The sequence below is a fragment of the Hylobates moloch genome, unplaced genomic scaffold, assembly GCF_009828535.3.
Source record: "Hylobates moloch isolate HMO894 unplaced genomic scaffold, HMol_V3 SCAFFOLD_7, whole genome shotgun sequence".
NCBI classification, from domain to species: Eukaryota; Metazoa; Chordata; class Mammalia; order Primates; family Hylobatidae; genus Hylobates; species Hylobates moloch.
Window position 1 is genome coordinate 48,930,952 of NW_026652282.1, and position 14,380 is coordinate 48,945,331.

The 14,380-nt window shown below is 43.3% G+C and overlaps 1 protein-coding gene across 1 annotated transcript; it reads left to right on the top strand.

Annotated features, from left to right (window-relative positions):
• The first annotated feature begins 7,976 nt into the window (after positions 1-7,976).
• MAGEH1 (MAGE family member H1) lies at positions 7,977-9,452 on the top strand. The gene has a single exon (XM_032757029.2). It carries the CDS (start codon positions 8,263-8,265, stop codon positions 8,920-8,922), a length of 660 nt encoding a protein of 219 aa, XP_032612920.1. The 5' UTR covers positions 7,977-8,262; the 3' UTR covers positions 8,923-9,452.
• Positions 9,453-14,380: the final 4,928 nt, after the last annotated feature.

Below are 14,380 nucleotides of genomic sequence, written 5' to 3' on the forward strand. Positions count from 1 at the left end.
TAAACAATACATTTAAACTTACATCAAAAGAACAATATTCTGACTTACCAATAAAAGTAAAAATAAAAGAATAAAAAAGAAAAATATGGGGGTGGGGGAAGATGGAAGGTCAGTGGGAGAATGGGGAAAGGGGAGAAAAAGAAGAGAGGTTTGGGTTGTAACCTATAGTACAGTAGGACAGACAGTGCAGAACAGAATTTAATAGGACTTGAAAAATAGACACACTTGTGTGTCTTGTAGGCAACAGATCGCTGGGTCTTGTCTTTTTAATCCATTGAGCCACTCTATCTTTTGAGTGGAGAGTTTAGTCCATTTCCATTCAATGTTATTATTGATAAGTAAGGACTTCTACCATTTGGTTATTTGTTTTCTGGTTGTTTTGTGGTCTTCTCTTCCTTCCTGTCTTCCTTTTTGTGAAAGTGATTTTCTCTGGTGGTATGTTTTAATTCTTTCCTTTTAATTTTTAGGTATCTGTTGTAGGTTTTTTGATTTGCTTGCAAGTAACATCTTATAATCCATTATTTTAAAGTGATGACAACTTAACAGTGATTGCAAAACAAATAAACATACTAACAAGCAAAGAGAAAATTAATGAAAACTGTACGCTTTAACTTCATTCCCCCTCTACTTTTAAACTTTTTCTTGTTTCAGTTTATATCTTATTATACTGTCCATGTTTTGAAAAGATGTTTTAGTTATTATTTTTCATAGGTTCATATTTTAGTTTTTGTACTCAAGATATGAGTAGCTTACACAGCACAACTACAGTATTATAATATTCTGTGTTTGTCTGTATACTTTCTATTACCAATGAGTGTTTTGCCTTCAGATATTTTACTGCTTGTTAACACCCTTTTCTTTCAGATTGAAGAATCCATTTAACATTTTGTGGGACAAGTCTGGGTGTTCATGAAGTACCTCAAGTTTTTGTTTGTTTGTTTGCTGGGAAAGTATTTCTCCTTCATGTTCAAAGAATATTTTCACTGGATATACTATTCCAAGATAATAGATTTTTTTTCCTCCAGCACTTTAAATATGTCACACTCCCCTCTCCTGGTCTGTAAAGTTTCCACTGAGATGTCTGCTGTCAGATGTATTGGAGCTCCGTTGTATGTAATTTGTTGCTTTTCTCTTGGTGTTTTTAGGGTCCTTTCTGTATCCTCGATATTTAGGAATTTCATTATCAAATGCCTTGAGGTAGTCTTTTTTTGGTTAAACCTGCTTTGTGTTCTATAGTCTTGTATTTGGATATTGATATCTTCCCTTAGGTTTGGGAAGTTCTGTATTAGTATCCCTTTGGATAAACTTTCTATCCCTATCTCTTTCTCTATCTCATCTTTGAGGTCAATAACTCTTAGATTTTTTCTTTCGAAGCTATTTTTTAAATCTCATAGGTGTGCTCCATTGTTTTTATTACTTTTTCTTTTGTCTCCTCTGACTGTAAGTTTTCAAACAGTCCATCTTTAAGTTTGCTAATTATTTCTTCTGTTTGATCAATTCTGCCATTAAAGGACTATGATGCATTTTTCAGTATGCCAGATGCATTTTTCAGCTGTAGAATTTCTGCTTCTTTTTAATTACTTCAATCTCTTTGTTAAATTTATCTGATACAATTCTAAATCCCTTCTCTGTGTTATCTTGCATTTCTTTGAGTTTTCTTAACATGGCTATTTTGAATTTTCTGTCTGAAAGGTCACGTATCTCTTTTTCTTTAAGATGGTCCCTAGTGGCTTATTTCGCTCATTTGGTGAGGTCATTTTCCTGGATGGTGTTGATGCTAGTAGATATTCTTCAGTGTCTTGGCATTAAAAAGTTCAGTTTTTATCGTAGTCTTCACAGTCTCAGCTTTTTTTGTACCCGTCATTCTCAGGAAGGCTTTCCAGATATTTGAAAGGACTTGGGTGTTGTCATCTAAGATCTATCTGCTTCAGTAGGCACCCCAAGCCTCCTCTTGCTTTTTATAATTTTCCTTTTCCCGTACTCTGCTCAAGTCCCTACCATTTCCTCTCTCCTTTTCATTTTTTCTTCATTAATACCCAGGTACCTCTGCACAAACTGAAGTTGTGTTCAGTTTATGCAGGATGCTTTTCCCTATTGCAATAGTATATTGCCAATTATTTTAAAATCTGTCTTTACAACTTCAACAAGTCTCCAGCTTTTTTTTTTTTTTTGACAAACTCCTTAAAGGTTCTTCAAAGATCTTCAGTTTTAGAGGAGCAGCATAAAAATTTCTGTTTTACGCTAATTCTTTTCTCCTTTCCCATCTTCAATATATTTTTAAATAAGGGAATGACATTATTCTTATCTCATGTTTTGAAAATATGATTTTATGGCAGACCAACAGTTTAGATATTTTCTGTGACTGGCAACAATAATAGCCCTCTTGTAGACATGTGTCTGAGGATGCTATGTACTTCTATTTATGTATAGTCAAAAATCCCACTAAGTGTTTCTTCATGTTTTGAGAAAATTGAAAAGTGACCACAACCTTTCATTATGAAAACCTCAATATTACAGGCAAGCAGATCACTCTCATTTTATCCGTGGTGTGTGCAAGGTGTGCATATTTAACAGTTTAGATATTTTCATCTTCTTTGTTATAAGTTTTGTAGACTGAACAGAATTTGCTAAATTTTACATTTGAATGTTCAGGTATATGAGCAAATTCTAATTTGTAGTTAGATAAATTTGGGCCAACTCTGAGGGATAGTAGTGTTTGGAGTTCCTGGGTGGCTTGTTAAAGTGTAGTGAACAAGATGCATGGTCTCAGGACAAGAAATCTAGTGGGAGCAAGGGGTGAGTGTGTGTGGGTGTGTACTACTTTCAGATCATAGTAAATGCTATGAGGAATTTAACCAGGGTACAGTGAAAAGAGTACCTGTAGGGAGAGAGTACTACCTTAAACAAGAAGAAGATAAAAGGCTTCTTTGGGAATGTAACATTTGAGGTGAGGCCACAACATTGAGACTACGGTGATAGGTAGAGGCCAGATCATGAATGTGCCTTGAAGTCTGGGGTAGCAAGTTTGGATGTTATTATTAATGTAGTGGAAGGTTCTTACAAAGCTTAGAGTATGTGAGTAACATGATCTGATTAACATTTAAAATATTTCACACTTGCAGTTGGGTAAGGAATAGACTGTAAAGGTCAGTAGTGAAAGAAGAACAACTAGTAAAGAGGCTATTGCAGGTGACAGATGAAGGTGCATAGGTATAAGGTTGGCCCAGTGGAGGTAAAGTGGATGGTTTTGGAATGTATTTAGGAACTGGACATACTGGACTTGCTGATGGATTGGATGGAGGAATCAAGAGACAGGTTAGAGTGATGGGATGGGACAAAATCTCAAAGGGCCCCTCATAATGGGGCCCTTGAAATATTTCTTTCCAGGTCCTTTGGAAGCCTTCAGTAAACACTTTCAATCCTCTGTTGGTTTTCATCTGACAGAATGTGATAAGATCTGTAGTAGATTTAAAGTTTTGATGGTTAAACAACTCAGCCTTGTATAATGCATCCATTATTTTGCAAAGTTAATTTTGTCTGAAATTTTATCATAGTTAAATTAATAAATGTTTTGTACTTCACTTTACTGAAGTAATAACACTCAGTGATCCCAAAGTTTCTCCCTTTAGAAGATTCCTTAGTAAGAGACTTTTAGTGATGTTTCAGAGACCAGAGAGATAGAGGGAGACAGAGACAATGAGAGACAGAGAGAGATAGAGAGAGAGAATAGTGAATTCTATTGTATTTGGCTAGCCATATGTAGAAAGCTGAAACTGGGTCCTTTCCTTACACCTTATACAAAAATTAATTCAAGATGGATTAAAGACTTAAATGTTAGACCTGAAGCCATAAAAATACTAGAAGAAAACCTAGACAATACCATTCAGGACATAGGCATGGGCAAGGACTTCAAGACTAAAACACCAGCCACAACAAAATTTTTGGCAACAAAAGCCAAAATAGACAAATGGATCTAATTAAACTAAAGATCTTATGCACAGCAAAACAAACTACCATGAGAATGAACAGGCAACCTACAGAATGGGAGAAAAGTTTTACTATCTACCCATCTGACAAAGGGCTAATATCAACAATCTACAAAGAACTTAAACAAATTTTCAAGAAAACAAACAACCCCATCAAAAAGTGGGTGAAGGATATGAACAGACACTTCTCAAAAGAAGACACTTATGCAGCCAACAGACCCATGAAAAAATGCTCATCATCATTGATTATCGGAGAAATGCAAATCAAAACCACAATGAGATACCATCTCACACCAGTTAGAATGGCCATCATTAAAAAGTCAGGAAACAACAGATGCTGGAGAGGATGTGGAGAAATAAGAAAGCTTTTACACTGTTGGTGGGAGTGTAAATTAGTTCAACCATCGTGGAAGACAGTGTGGCAATTCCTCAAGGATCTAGAACTAGAAATACCATTTGACCTAGTGATCCCATTACTGGGTATATACCCAAAGGATTATAAATCATTCTACTATAAAGACACATGCACGTGTATGTTTATTGCGGCACTGTTCACAATAGCAAAGACTTGGAACCAGCCCAACTGTCCATCAATGATAGACTGGGTTAAGAAAATGTGACACATATACACCATGGAATACTATGCAGCCATAAAAAAGGATGAGTTCATGTCCTTTGTAGGGACAGGGATGAAGCTAGAAACCAACATTCTGAGCAAACTATCACAAGGATGGAAAACCAAACACCGCATGTTCTCCCTCATAGGTGGGAATTGACAAGGAGAACACTTGGACACAGGGAGGGGGACATCACACCCTGGGGCCTGTCGTGGGGTGGAGGGTAGGGGGAGGGATAGCATTAGGAGAAATACCCAATGTAAATGACGAGTTAATAGGTGCAGCAAATCAACATGGCACATGTATACCTATGTAACAAAGTTGCACGATGTGCACATGTACCCTAGAACTTAAAGTATAATAATAATAGAAAAAGAAAATTAACTAAGTTGGAAATACAGTACGCCCAGCCAACAGGCAGACACTTGAAGAGATTATGGTAAATCCATTGCAAGGAATATCATTCAGCCACTAGAATGAAAGAATTAGAGGTATAAATTGAGGAGATTTCATTATTAATTAGGAAAAAGGTTTGCCTGGAAATTCAATATGGAATGGTTTGATTTTTATAAATGAAACAAAGTAGAAAGCCATGTGTTCTATCTAAACATATACATGCCAACACATCAGAAGCCCTACTCGTTGATGTTGATCCTAGAGAAATGCATGCACATGTTCACAGGGAACATGCACACAAATATTAATGAGTTTTATTTTGTTTTGGAAAAATGGGAACTGCATAGGCGTGGATCATTAGGAACAGGATAAATTGAAAATGATGAAATGTACAAAATTAAAATAAATGAACTAGAGTTCCATGTATTTACATGGATAAACATAAAAAATATAAAATTGAGCTGGAAAACCAACGTGTTGAACAATGTATACAGTATGAAGATGTGCTTTAAATAAAGGAAGAGATTCTATATTGTGTACAGACACACAAGTAGGTAGCAAATATATACAAGTCTCCGTGCGCATAATAATTGCTGACTTCACCATAGAGGAGCACAGTGGGGAAGGAGAGAGCAGAGTGGGTCAGGGAAGACATAAAAGGAGGGTTTTACCATATCCAATATATAAAAGATAAACAGTAAGTAAGGCCTAGTATTTAAATCTTATACAGCTAGTTATCGGTGTTTATAATATTAATCTCTCTTCTTTGTCCTATGTTTGAGATTAATTTGCAGTAAAAAAAATTCATACTAAGAACAAGCAAATAAACTGCAAAAGTAATCCCCCCATTTTTGTTTCATGAGGGTAGGATTGTACATGCTATAGACTTCCATGCAAGACCCAAATTCCTGGAAACAGTAAAATAAGTTCATACCTGCACTGCAAAACAATTTAGAGCAATTATCAATAGACCAGAAACTGTGAGAATTCTCAGAATGTGGGACAGCAGATGGAGCCAGACTACTGTTTTGAGTAGGTCATGTCCCAGAGGGAGCGCAAAGGTTATCCCAAATGGAGGGCTGGCTCAAGAGTGCTGTGTCCTGGAGAGGTGCTTTTTTTGCCTGACCAAATTGATTTATTGCTAACTTACCCAACAGGAGGACTAGGTGGGCTCTAATTATAAAGAAAATTTCAGCAAGACAGGCATAAATTATTCATTTGTTTCTTAAGAGTTAAGAACACCTATAAAATCTTTTCCATCATGTATTCCTTCAGCACGCATTTATTAAATGCCACACTCACACACTGCTTGGAAAACCTTGAGAGGCAAAGTCTGTGCTTACCATGTAATAAATGCTTTTCTTTTTTTTTTTTTTTTTTGAGACGGAGTCTTGCTCTGTCCCCCAGGCTAGAGTGCAGTGGCGCGATCTCGGCTCACTGCAAGCCCCGCCTCCCGGGTTCATGCCATTCTCCTGCCTCAGCCTCCGGAGTAGCTGGGACTACAGGCGCCCGCCAACACGCCCGGCTAATTTTTTTGTATTTTTAGTAGAGACGGGGTTTCACCGTGTTAGCCAGGATGGTCTCGATCTCCTGACCTCGTGATCCGCCCGCCTCGGCCTCCCAAAGTGCTGGGATTACAGGCTTGAGCCACCGCGCCCGGCCTCATTTTGTATCTCATCTAATTCTCACAACCCTATGAGGGCAGTAATTTAGCCCCACTTTACAGATGGGAAAACAGGCTTAGAGAGAAGTGACTTGCTTAAACTAATACCTTGAATGACATAAGAAAGATACAGAGTGCTAATTATAGGGCTTTCCCCAATGGAGTAAAAATGGACTCATTACCCTTTTGGGCAGATCAAGACAAGCTTCAGGGAGAAACAGGTCTGTGAGCAGCCAGATGGAATTTAGATAGTTGGAGAAGGCTAAGAAGACAGGTCAGGCAGAGCAAACAGTGAGCAAAAGCAAACAGTGGGTAAAGTTCAGAGTATTCTCTGAAAGAAGCAAAATAAATCAGGTGTCCAGGAAGACTGGAGCCTAGAAACCTTGGAGCCAATCTGCACTCAATCATCACCTCCACATTCCCCACTTCATCCGTTCTGTCTGTAAAGCCCTTCAATGGTCACCTTTAAAATGTCTTTCTGCCTCTCCATCCCCATGGCAACAGCCTTAAGGCATACTTTAGTTCCCAGTGCTTCTTATTCCAATTGCTTCCTATGTGGTCTGCCAGGAAACAGTTTGCTCTTCTGAGAGGCTGCACAAATGCAATTCCTCTGATCCTGTCACTGCCCTGCTTTCATACATACATACATGCATACATATATATATATGTGTGGTAGATATGCACTGTATATAAAAATAATGTGGTAGATATATGCACGATATATGTATGTATGTATGTATGTATGTATAAAAGCAGGGCAGTATATATATCGTGCATATATCTACCACATTTTAAAGGCTCTGCATCTCTTTCACCCTGCTTGTTTCTGCAGTCCCATCTCCTCACATCATCCAGCGCATCTACCATAACAATATTATCCGGGTCTTACATGGGACCACAAATTGATTAGTATACACATAAATGCCTTCTGAAAACAGGGCGAGTGAATGAACGCGCTGTGTAAGCCAAGACAGGAAAGGAAGGCTGGAGACAGCTGACTCCTTCCAAGAATACACCCTCCCGCCACCCCTGGCCTCCCAACCCCCAACACACACACAGCCCGTCGTCAGTGGGAATGGAGCCGACGCACTCCTTCCCTAGACCGCCGAGCCAATCTTGGAATGTTTATAGTAGGCTGAAAATACAGAAACTTTAAGCTATTTTTTTCTCTTCTGCAAACTCCAGCCCCCTCCAATCTCTAGCTGTCGTTTCTGCCCTTGTCCCACCCCTGTCGCTGCCTGCCCCTTTTCCTATCTGCTAGCGGAAGTCCCTGTGGAGGACCAGCCTACTTCCTCTTTGGTGCTAGCAGTGTGCGTGGCAGGAGAGGCGGGGCCAATTTTGCTGAGCTTTCTCGCGGGCTTGCAGCTGCCGCAAGTGCTGGCGGCGGCTGCTCGCGCAAGTCAGCTGGCGTGGGAACTAGCCTTTGTAGCTGAGAACGGCTGGTTTATTGCTACAAAGACTCTATTGACATTGATAGCACCAGCGGCAGCAGCTTCTTACGGTATAAAGCTGTTGCTTCCTGAAGAGGCTACAAGCATCCTTCCCTAGGACTGCTGTAAGCTTTGAGCCTCTAGCAGGAGACGAGCCTCTAGCAGGAGACATGCCTCGGGGACGAAAGAGTCGGCGCCGCCGTAATGCGAGAGCCGCAGAAGAGAACCGCAACAATCGCAAAATCCAGGCCTCAGAGGCCTCCGAGACCCCTATGGCCGCCTCTGTGGTAGCGAGCACCCCCGAAGACGACCTGAGCGGCCCCGAGGAAGACCCGAGCACTCCAGAGGAGGCCTCTACCACCCCTGAAGAAGCCTCGAGCACTGCCCAAGCACAAAAGCCTTCGGTGCCCCGGAGCAATTTTCAGGGCACCAAGAAAAGTCTCCTGATGTCCATATTAGCGCTCATCTTCATCATGGGCAACAGCGCCAAGGAAGCTCTGGTCTGGAAAGTGCTGGGGAAGTTAGGAATGCAGCCTGGACGTCAGCACAGCATCTTTGGAGATCCGAAGAAGATCGTCACAGAAGAGTTTGTGCGCAGAGGGTACCTGATTTATAAGCCGGTGCCCCGTAGCAGTCCGGTGGAGTATGAGTTCTTCTGGGGGCCCCGAGCACATGTGGAATCGAGCAAACTGAAAGTCATGCATTTTGTGGCAAGGGTTCGTAACCGATGCTCTAAAGACTGGCCTTGTAATTATGACTGGGATTCGGACGATGATGCAGAGGTTGAGGCTATCCTCAATTCAGGTGCTAGGGGTTATTCCGCCCCTTAAGTAGATCTGAGGCAGACCCTTGGGGGGTGTAAAAGAGAGTCACAGGTACCCCAAGGAGTAGATGCCAGGGTCCTAAGTTGAAAATGATGTGGATTGGGGGCGGGGGACACTGTATTTGATATTTGTGATCAGTGATCATTGTTCAACTGCGAAATAGAGTGTTTGCTTTTGATAATGGAAAATTGTATTCGTTTTAAAATTCCGTTTGTTGAGAATAACAATATGTTTAAAAATATAATTGAACAGATTTTTTTCTTTGTTTCCTGTCATTGACATTTAGTATAACAGTTTTGCTAACGTTCTAAAATGAAGTCGTTCCATCATATTCTATGATCTTGTACAGCACTTATAGAAATAAGCTGTTCTGTTGAAGCTGAAATACCCAGTAAAATGTTGAAGAAGGATGGAGGATTTCTTCATATCTGACGTTTCTGAAACCCTTTGTGTCTGCTGTTGTGTGAAGATTGACATTTACCATGATTTTCCTTAGTTACTGCAGAACATAGAGAAAAATAAAAGCCTAACGACTAGTGCATCTTGCGCATTTTCTGACCACCTGTTATGTGAGGCACCAGTCTAGATTCTAGGGATACTCCCTAGTACACATCCTCCAGGTCCAAAGAATGTTCTAGATTATGTGGGAGAGAAAAATAGGTAAACTGGCAGTGCAGTAAATGCTGGGATAGAGACCCAGCCTGAAGTGCCATGAAAATGTAAAAAACCTTATGTGGCCTGTCTTGGGGAGTGGGCCAGGGAAGGGAGCATCATAGGATGTGTGAAAATTCAAGAGACACTTAAGTAAGTTTGGGGGAGACTGAAATATACCATCAGAATATATGATGAAAATATTATGTATTAGATATTTGATTGGATACTCCACCCAGCATAGGGGAGGGAGCACTGGCATAAAGAAGGGGACATCACAGGGTGCCTGCCAAGGAAGTAGAAAATACACATAAATCATCTTGAGAGGAGGAGGGCAGAGAGAAGGGGTGGTTGCAGGGGAAAAGGTTGTCATGGGGTACTTCAGAAATAAAAAAAGATGGGACCGTCAGAAAATCTTGGTGAGGGGACAATCTGAGGTTTGGAAATAATAGAGAAGAAGGGGAGGGAGTAAAAAATGGAGGCACTGAAGGTAGCGTGGACATTTGGAAATAAATTCTTCACTGAACTATTAAGGTTATATGAAGGGGAAAGTGGAGAACAAGGAACGAGGCAAGGGAAGAAGTGAGCAGGGCAGACCCTCAAAGGGTGGGCGTTGTGGCTGACTTTAAACTAATGACAATAAAAATGATTAATAATAACGGCCCTGAAATAACTCGAGAAAAGGCTATAAAAAAGCAGAGCTTCTGAGATAGCGGATGAGCCAGAGAAAAGGCTCCACCTGTGGCATCTCCGAAAGGGAACCTTGCACTTCCCTCAGGAACTATGGTTCGTTAGGGTGCACACATTGTTTAAAAGTGTGTGTGTCCAAGGGGGCAAAGGGGCAATGGAGTAAGTCCAGATTGGTACCTGGCATGATGGCCCATGCTATACTAAGTCCGATTAGGCCCGAATCCTACCACCTTTTCTCCAAGAGCTAAGCACTGCATGAACTAGGTCCCCTGCTGGGGAGCACTAGTGACAAGTGCCCAACCTAGCCCTGCGGGGCTCATGGTAGCAGCTATAACACACAAAAGAGTGGTCAGGCTACCTTCTTCCTTCTTGACATCCAGGCTTACCCTGCTTCCAGCTGTGTGCAAAGTAATGTCACTAGGTGCAGGGTAGGCTAGCAAATGACCTTCTGGAGAAGGCCCAGGGACCCACTCTCCTCAGCCTGCAGGCCAAGGAGGCTTCAAACAAAAGTAGTAACTATGGCCCCATCAGCAGCTCCAAATTCATTCAGCAAGCCAGAAAATGGTGAGTGCCTTCTGGGATTCAGACAGTGTGACAGAAACTGGAGCTGCAGAAAATGAAAAGGCCTGTTCTTTGCCCTGGGAGGAGTTGTATTTATCAATACCACCTCCAGAGGTAAACAAGGTGGGAATCTGAGGTCTAGGTTCCTCGGTGACTTTCCCATCTAGAGCCACAGAAGTGGCAAGAGAGAGATCCTAGACAAGACCCTATGTCCATTCCCTGCAAACCCAGAGTGCTTTCCTCTAGGCCACCCTGCTGCCTGTCTCTGCCTGCTGGTGCACTCTCAAGGTCTCTGTCTTCAAAAGAAACACAACACCACGTGAAGGCAGGGGAAGAGGGGTGAGTAACCCTGGCCGCAGCATCCAATCCTTTTGGGGACCAGGCCGGATTACATTCCTCCCCGCACCCGCCCTTTTACCCAAGGGGGCTTACAGCAGTCAGTCAGCCCCAGGTCAGTCAGCTAGTAAGTGGGAGAGCTGCAGAGTAAAAAGATTTGTTGAGCACCTGCCTGTCCCAGAGGCATGCCACATATTATCTCTGCCAGGCCGGTGTGATTACTGCCCATTTAACAGGATGCTCCTCCGGCTAGCTCAGGGGAAGAGGTAATGTCTTCCCCAACCCTGTCTGAATCCATGCTTTCTTTGGCTCTGGTGGCCAATTATCATCCAATGGTCTAAAATGGTTCTCTGCAAGTACGGGCCAAGAAGTTTAATTCAGTGAGAGAACCAGCAGTATAAGAGCAGAAAGACTGGGAGAATACCTCCAGCTGCCCTGTAGGAGAGATGACTGCTGGAATCCTGAAGGCCTCAGGCAGGAGGCTCTGCAGGGGATTGGGAAACAAGGGATTGGGTGACAGGTGACCTGCCCTAGTGCAAGACGGAAGCGATCAGTGGGCCAGGCTTATTCTCTTGTGGCCTGGGGGTTCAGTCTCCCTAATACACTACAGGAGTACTGCAAAGAGTTAAACTTCCTTTGATTAGATAAAGGCTGAAGAAGGGCGGGACTTCCGGTGGCTGTGAAATGAAAGACAGGGGTGAGGGAGAGGCAGGGAAAGGGGCTTCTGGAAGGTGGAGAGAAAAAGAAAACATTCACTGTGCCATTTACAAAAATTCTTTGAGCTTTGTGGGGCATCCAGATGAGACATCCAGGTGCAAGCCTCTTGCTGAGTAAATCTGAAACCTAAACTGGCCCTACCCCAGCGGAGCTTCCACAAAGCAAGTGGGAAAGCTGCAGTTTTAGGTGCAAGGATGCCTCTGAAAAGGGATTGAGTTTCTGGGTCCTAGAACACTCCGGTTGTTAGGATAACTCAAGGATAGAGAGCCCCAAGCTGCCCAAAGCCTAGCAAACTTGGCAGCTGGCATTTATCGAGTGCCTAAATTGTTCCAGGCACTTTGATTGCTGTTTTCATGCATTGTCTCTAACTTTGCAGTAGTCCTGCCACCAGGCCAGGCCGAGTTTGCAGAGGAGAAAACCCCAACTCAGATCTCACAAGCAAGTTGCCAGGATCAGCTGGCTGGTCACTGGCAGCCTTGCAGGTGGGCCCAGGGCCTGCCAAGTCTGAAGCCCACGCTGCTATGCTACAGGGAAAGACTCCATCTCCAGGACAGCTGGGGCTGGGAAAGTCTTCTGTTTTCAAACTCGGACACGTCGCAGGGTAGGAGTGACAGGGAACATGGTGGGGTCAGGTGAGGAGGTGTGGGAAAATAAAATTAATCTGCACTTTCAGGATTAGCTGTGGCAGTCTGTCCCTTTATTTGGAAGGGCTGGGGCCCCATTGCCAGGCATCTTTGAGGGATCATATGTGTGGAGTGAGCATTTCCTTCCAAGACAAGTGGACTTCCCCATCACAACACATTCCCCAGAAACTTAACTACCCAGCACCCTCCATCAGTCCTCAGAATCCTGGGTCCTGGCTTTCCCACGGTGGACCAAGCAAACAACAATGTTTCTGAGCCTGCGACATTGCTCCGATACTGTTGCCAATGCAGAAGGTACTGGCAGACCTCTTCCCTTGAGCAGAGCAACTGGGATAAGATGCTGACAGACAGCAAACAGTGGGCATCTGCCCATGAAAAAAAGACAGGTTCCAGGGCATCCTCCTTGGGCCCAGTGTTGCGGCCTTGGCCTCAGCAGGCAAGTGCAGAGCAGACAATGGCCATGACCAAAGGGAGATTTGGATTCGGCCTGGGCTCACGTTGGCTCCTGTGAGGTGGGTAGCGGGCAGGATCCCCCCGACTCCTTTCTTTGGCAGAAAGGTAGAATTCCGGCCTTCTGGAGGAAATGATTTTGGAGTCGTGGTGGAGGTGGAGAAGGGTGATTCTTACGAAGATGTGCTGAGACCTCTACACAGGTTCCTCCAGGGCTCGTGAGCCATGGAACAGTTAAATGTCAAAGAGCAGATGGAATTTCTTTGAAAATCCCTGTGAGGGCACTTTGTCAAAGGAGGGGCTCAACTCAGCCAAGACTACATAGAAGAATAACTGGAGTAATCTGGGGCTCAGAGATTGGAGGGGAAGTGGGCTCTAGGCTTGCACTGCTCATCACGCAACAGGCTTGCAAAGCTCACAAGGGTGATTTGGAGGGGAAGGCAGAGTCTATACACAGATAGTGAAAATCAGGCCCAGTTCTTGACTGGTCGACTTCTGCCCCGGTTCCTGGGGCAAATGACACCAGTGTTGCCAGTGTTATCTCCAGATGTGCAAGGCATGAGAAGTGGTTGAGAGTCCTCCGGTAACTTGGACCACGGAGGCCTGTGTAGTCTCAATAATAATGTAGCCTATATTATTTTGCATGTCGTGATTATCCAATGATTCATCCATTCATTCTTTCAACGAGTGCTTATTAAGGTCTACTGTGTGCCAGTCATGAGTCTAGTCAACTGGGATTCATAGGTGAACAAATCTCAAGCACCCTTGCCCTCGTGAATGGTACATACAAGAGCAAGGAAACAGAAAATAAAATGCAAACCTTTTACAGTACTAATTATATAGAAGGGTAGAAGGAGACAATCACTTTGGGTGGGGCAGGTGGTGGTGGTGGTGGTGGTGGTGGTGGTGGTGGTGGTAAGCTAACACACAGCAGGGTAGGGTGCATTCGGGTCACTGAGAATGGGAGAAGAGAAAGGGAGTAGAGCATTCACTGCCATATGCAAGGGTACGCAGGTAGGCTTCACTGGAGGGGCGACATTGGAGGAAAGCAATGAAGAAGGTGAGAGAGTTTGCCTTGCGGATATATAAAGAAATCACTGTCCAGGCAGAAGGTCCAGCTGGTGCAAAGGCTCTAAGGCCAGGGAGTGACTACCACGTTTGAGAAATGGCAGAGAGGCCAGCGTGGTTGCTGTAGAGTGAGCCAAAAGGACGAGAGCAGGAGATGAGGTCAGGGAGATTAACAGAATCCCACATTATGTAGGGCCTGGGAGGCCGTTTTAAGGACCTTGGCTCTTGCTTGGGGTGAAATGTGGGAGGAAGAAGGAGGGAAGCAGTGAGGGGTGGAACAGAGGAGTCACGTGATCTGACACGTTTGGAAGGGATCACTTTGAATACTTACTATGCCGAGAATAGAG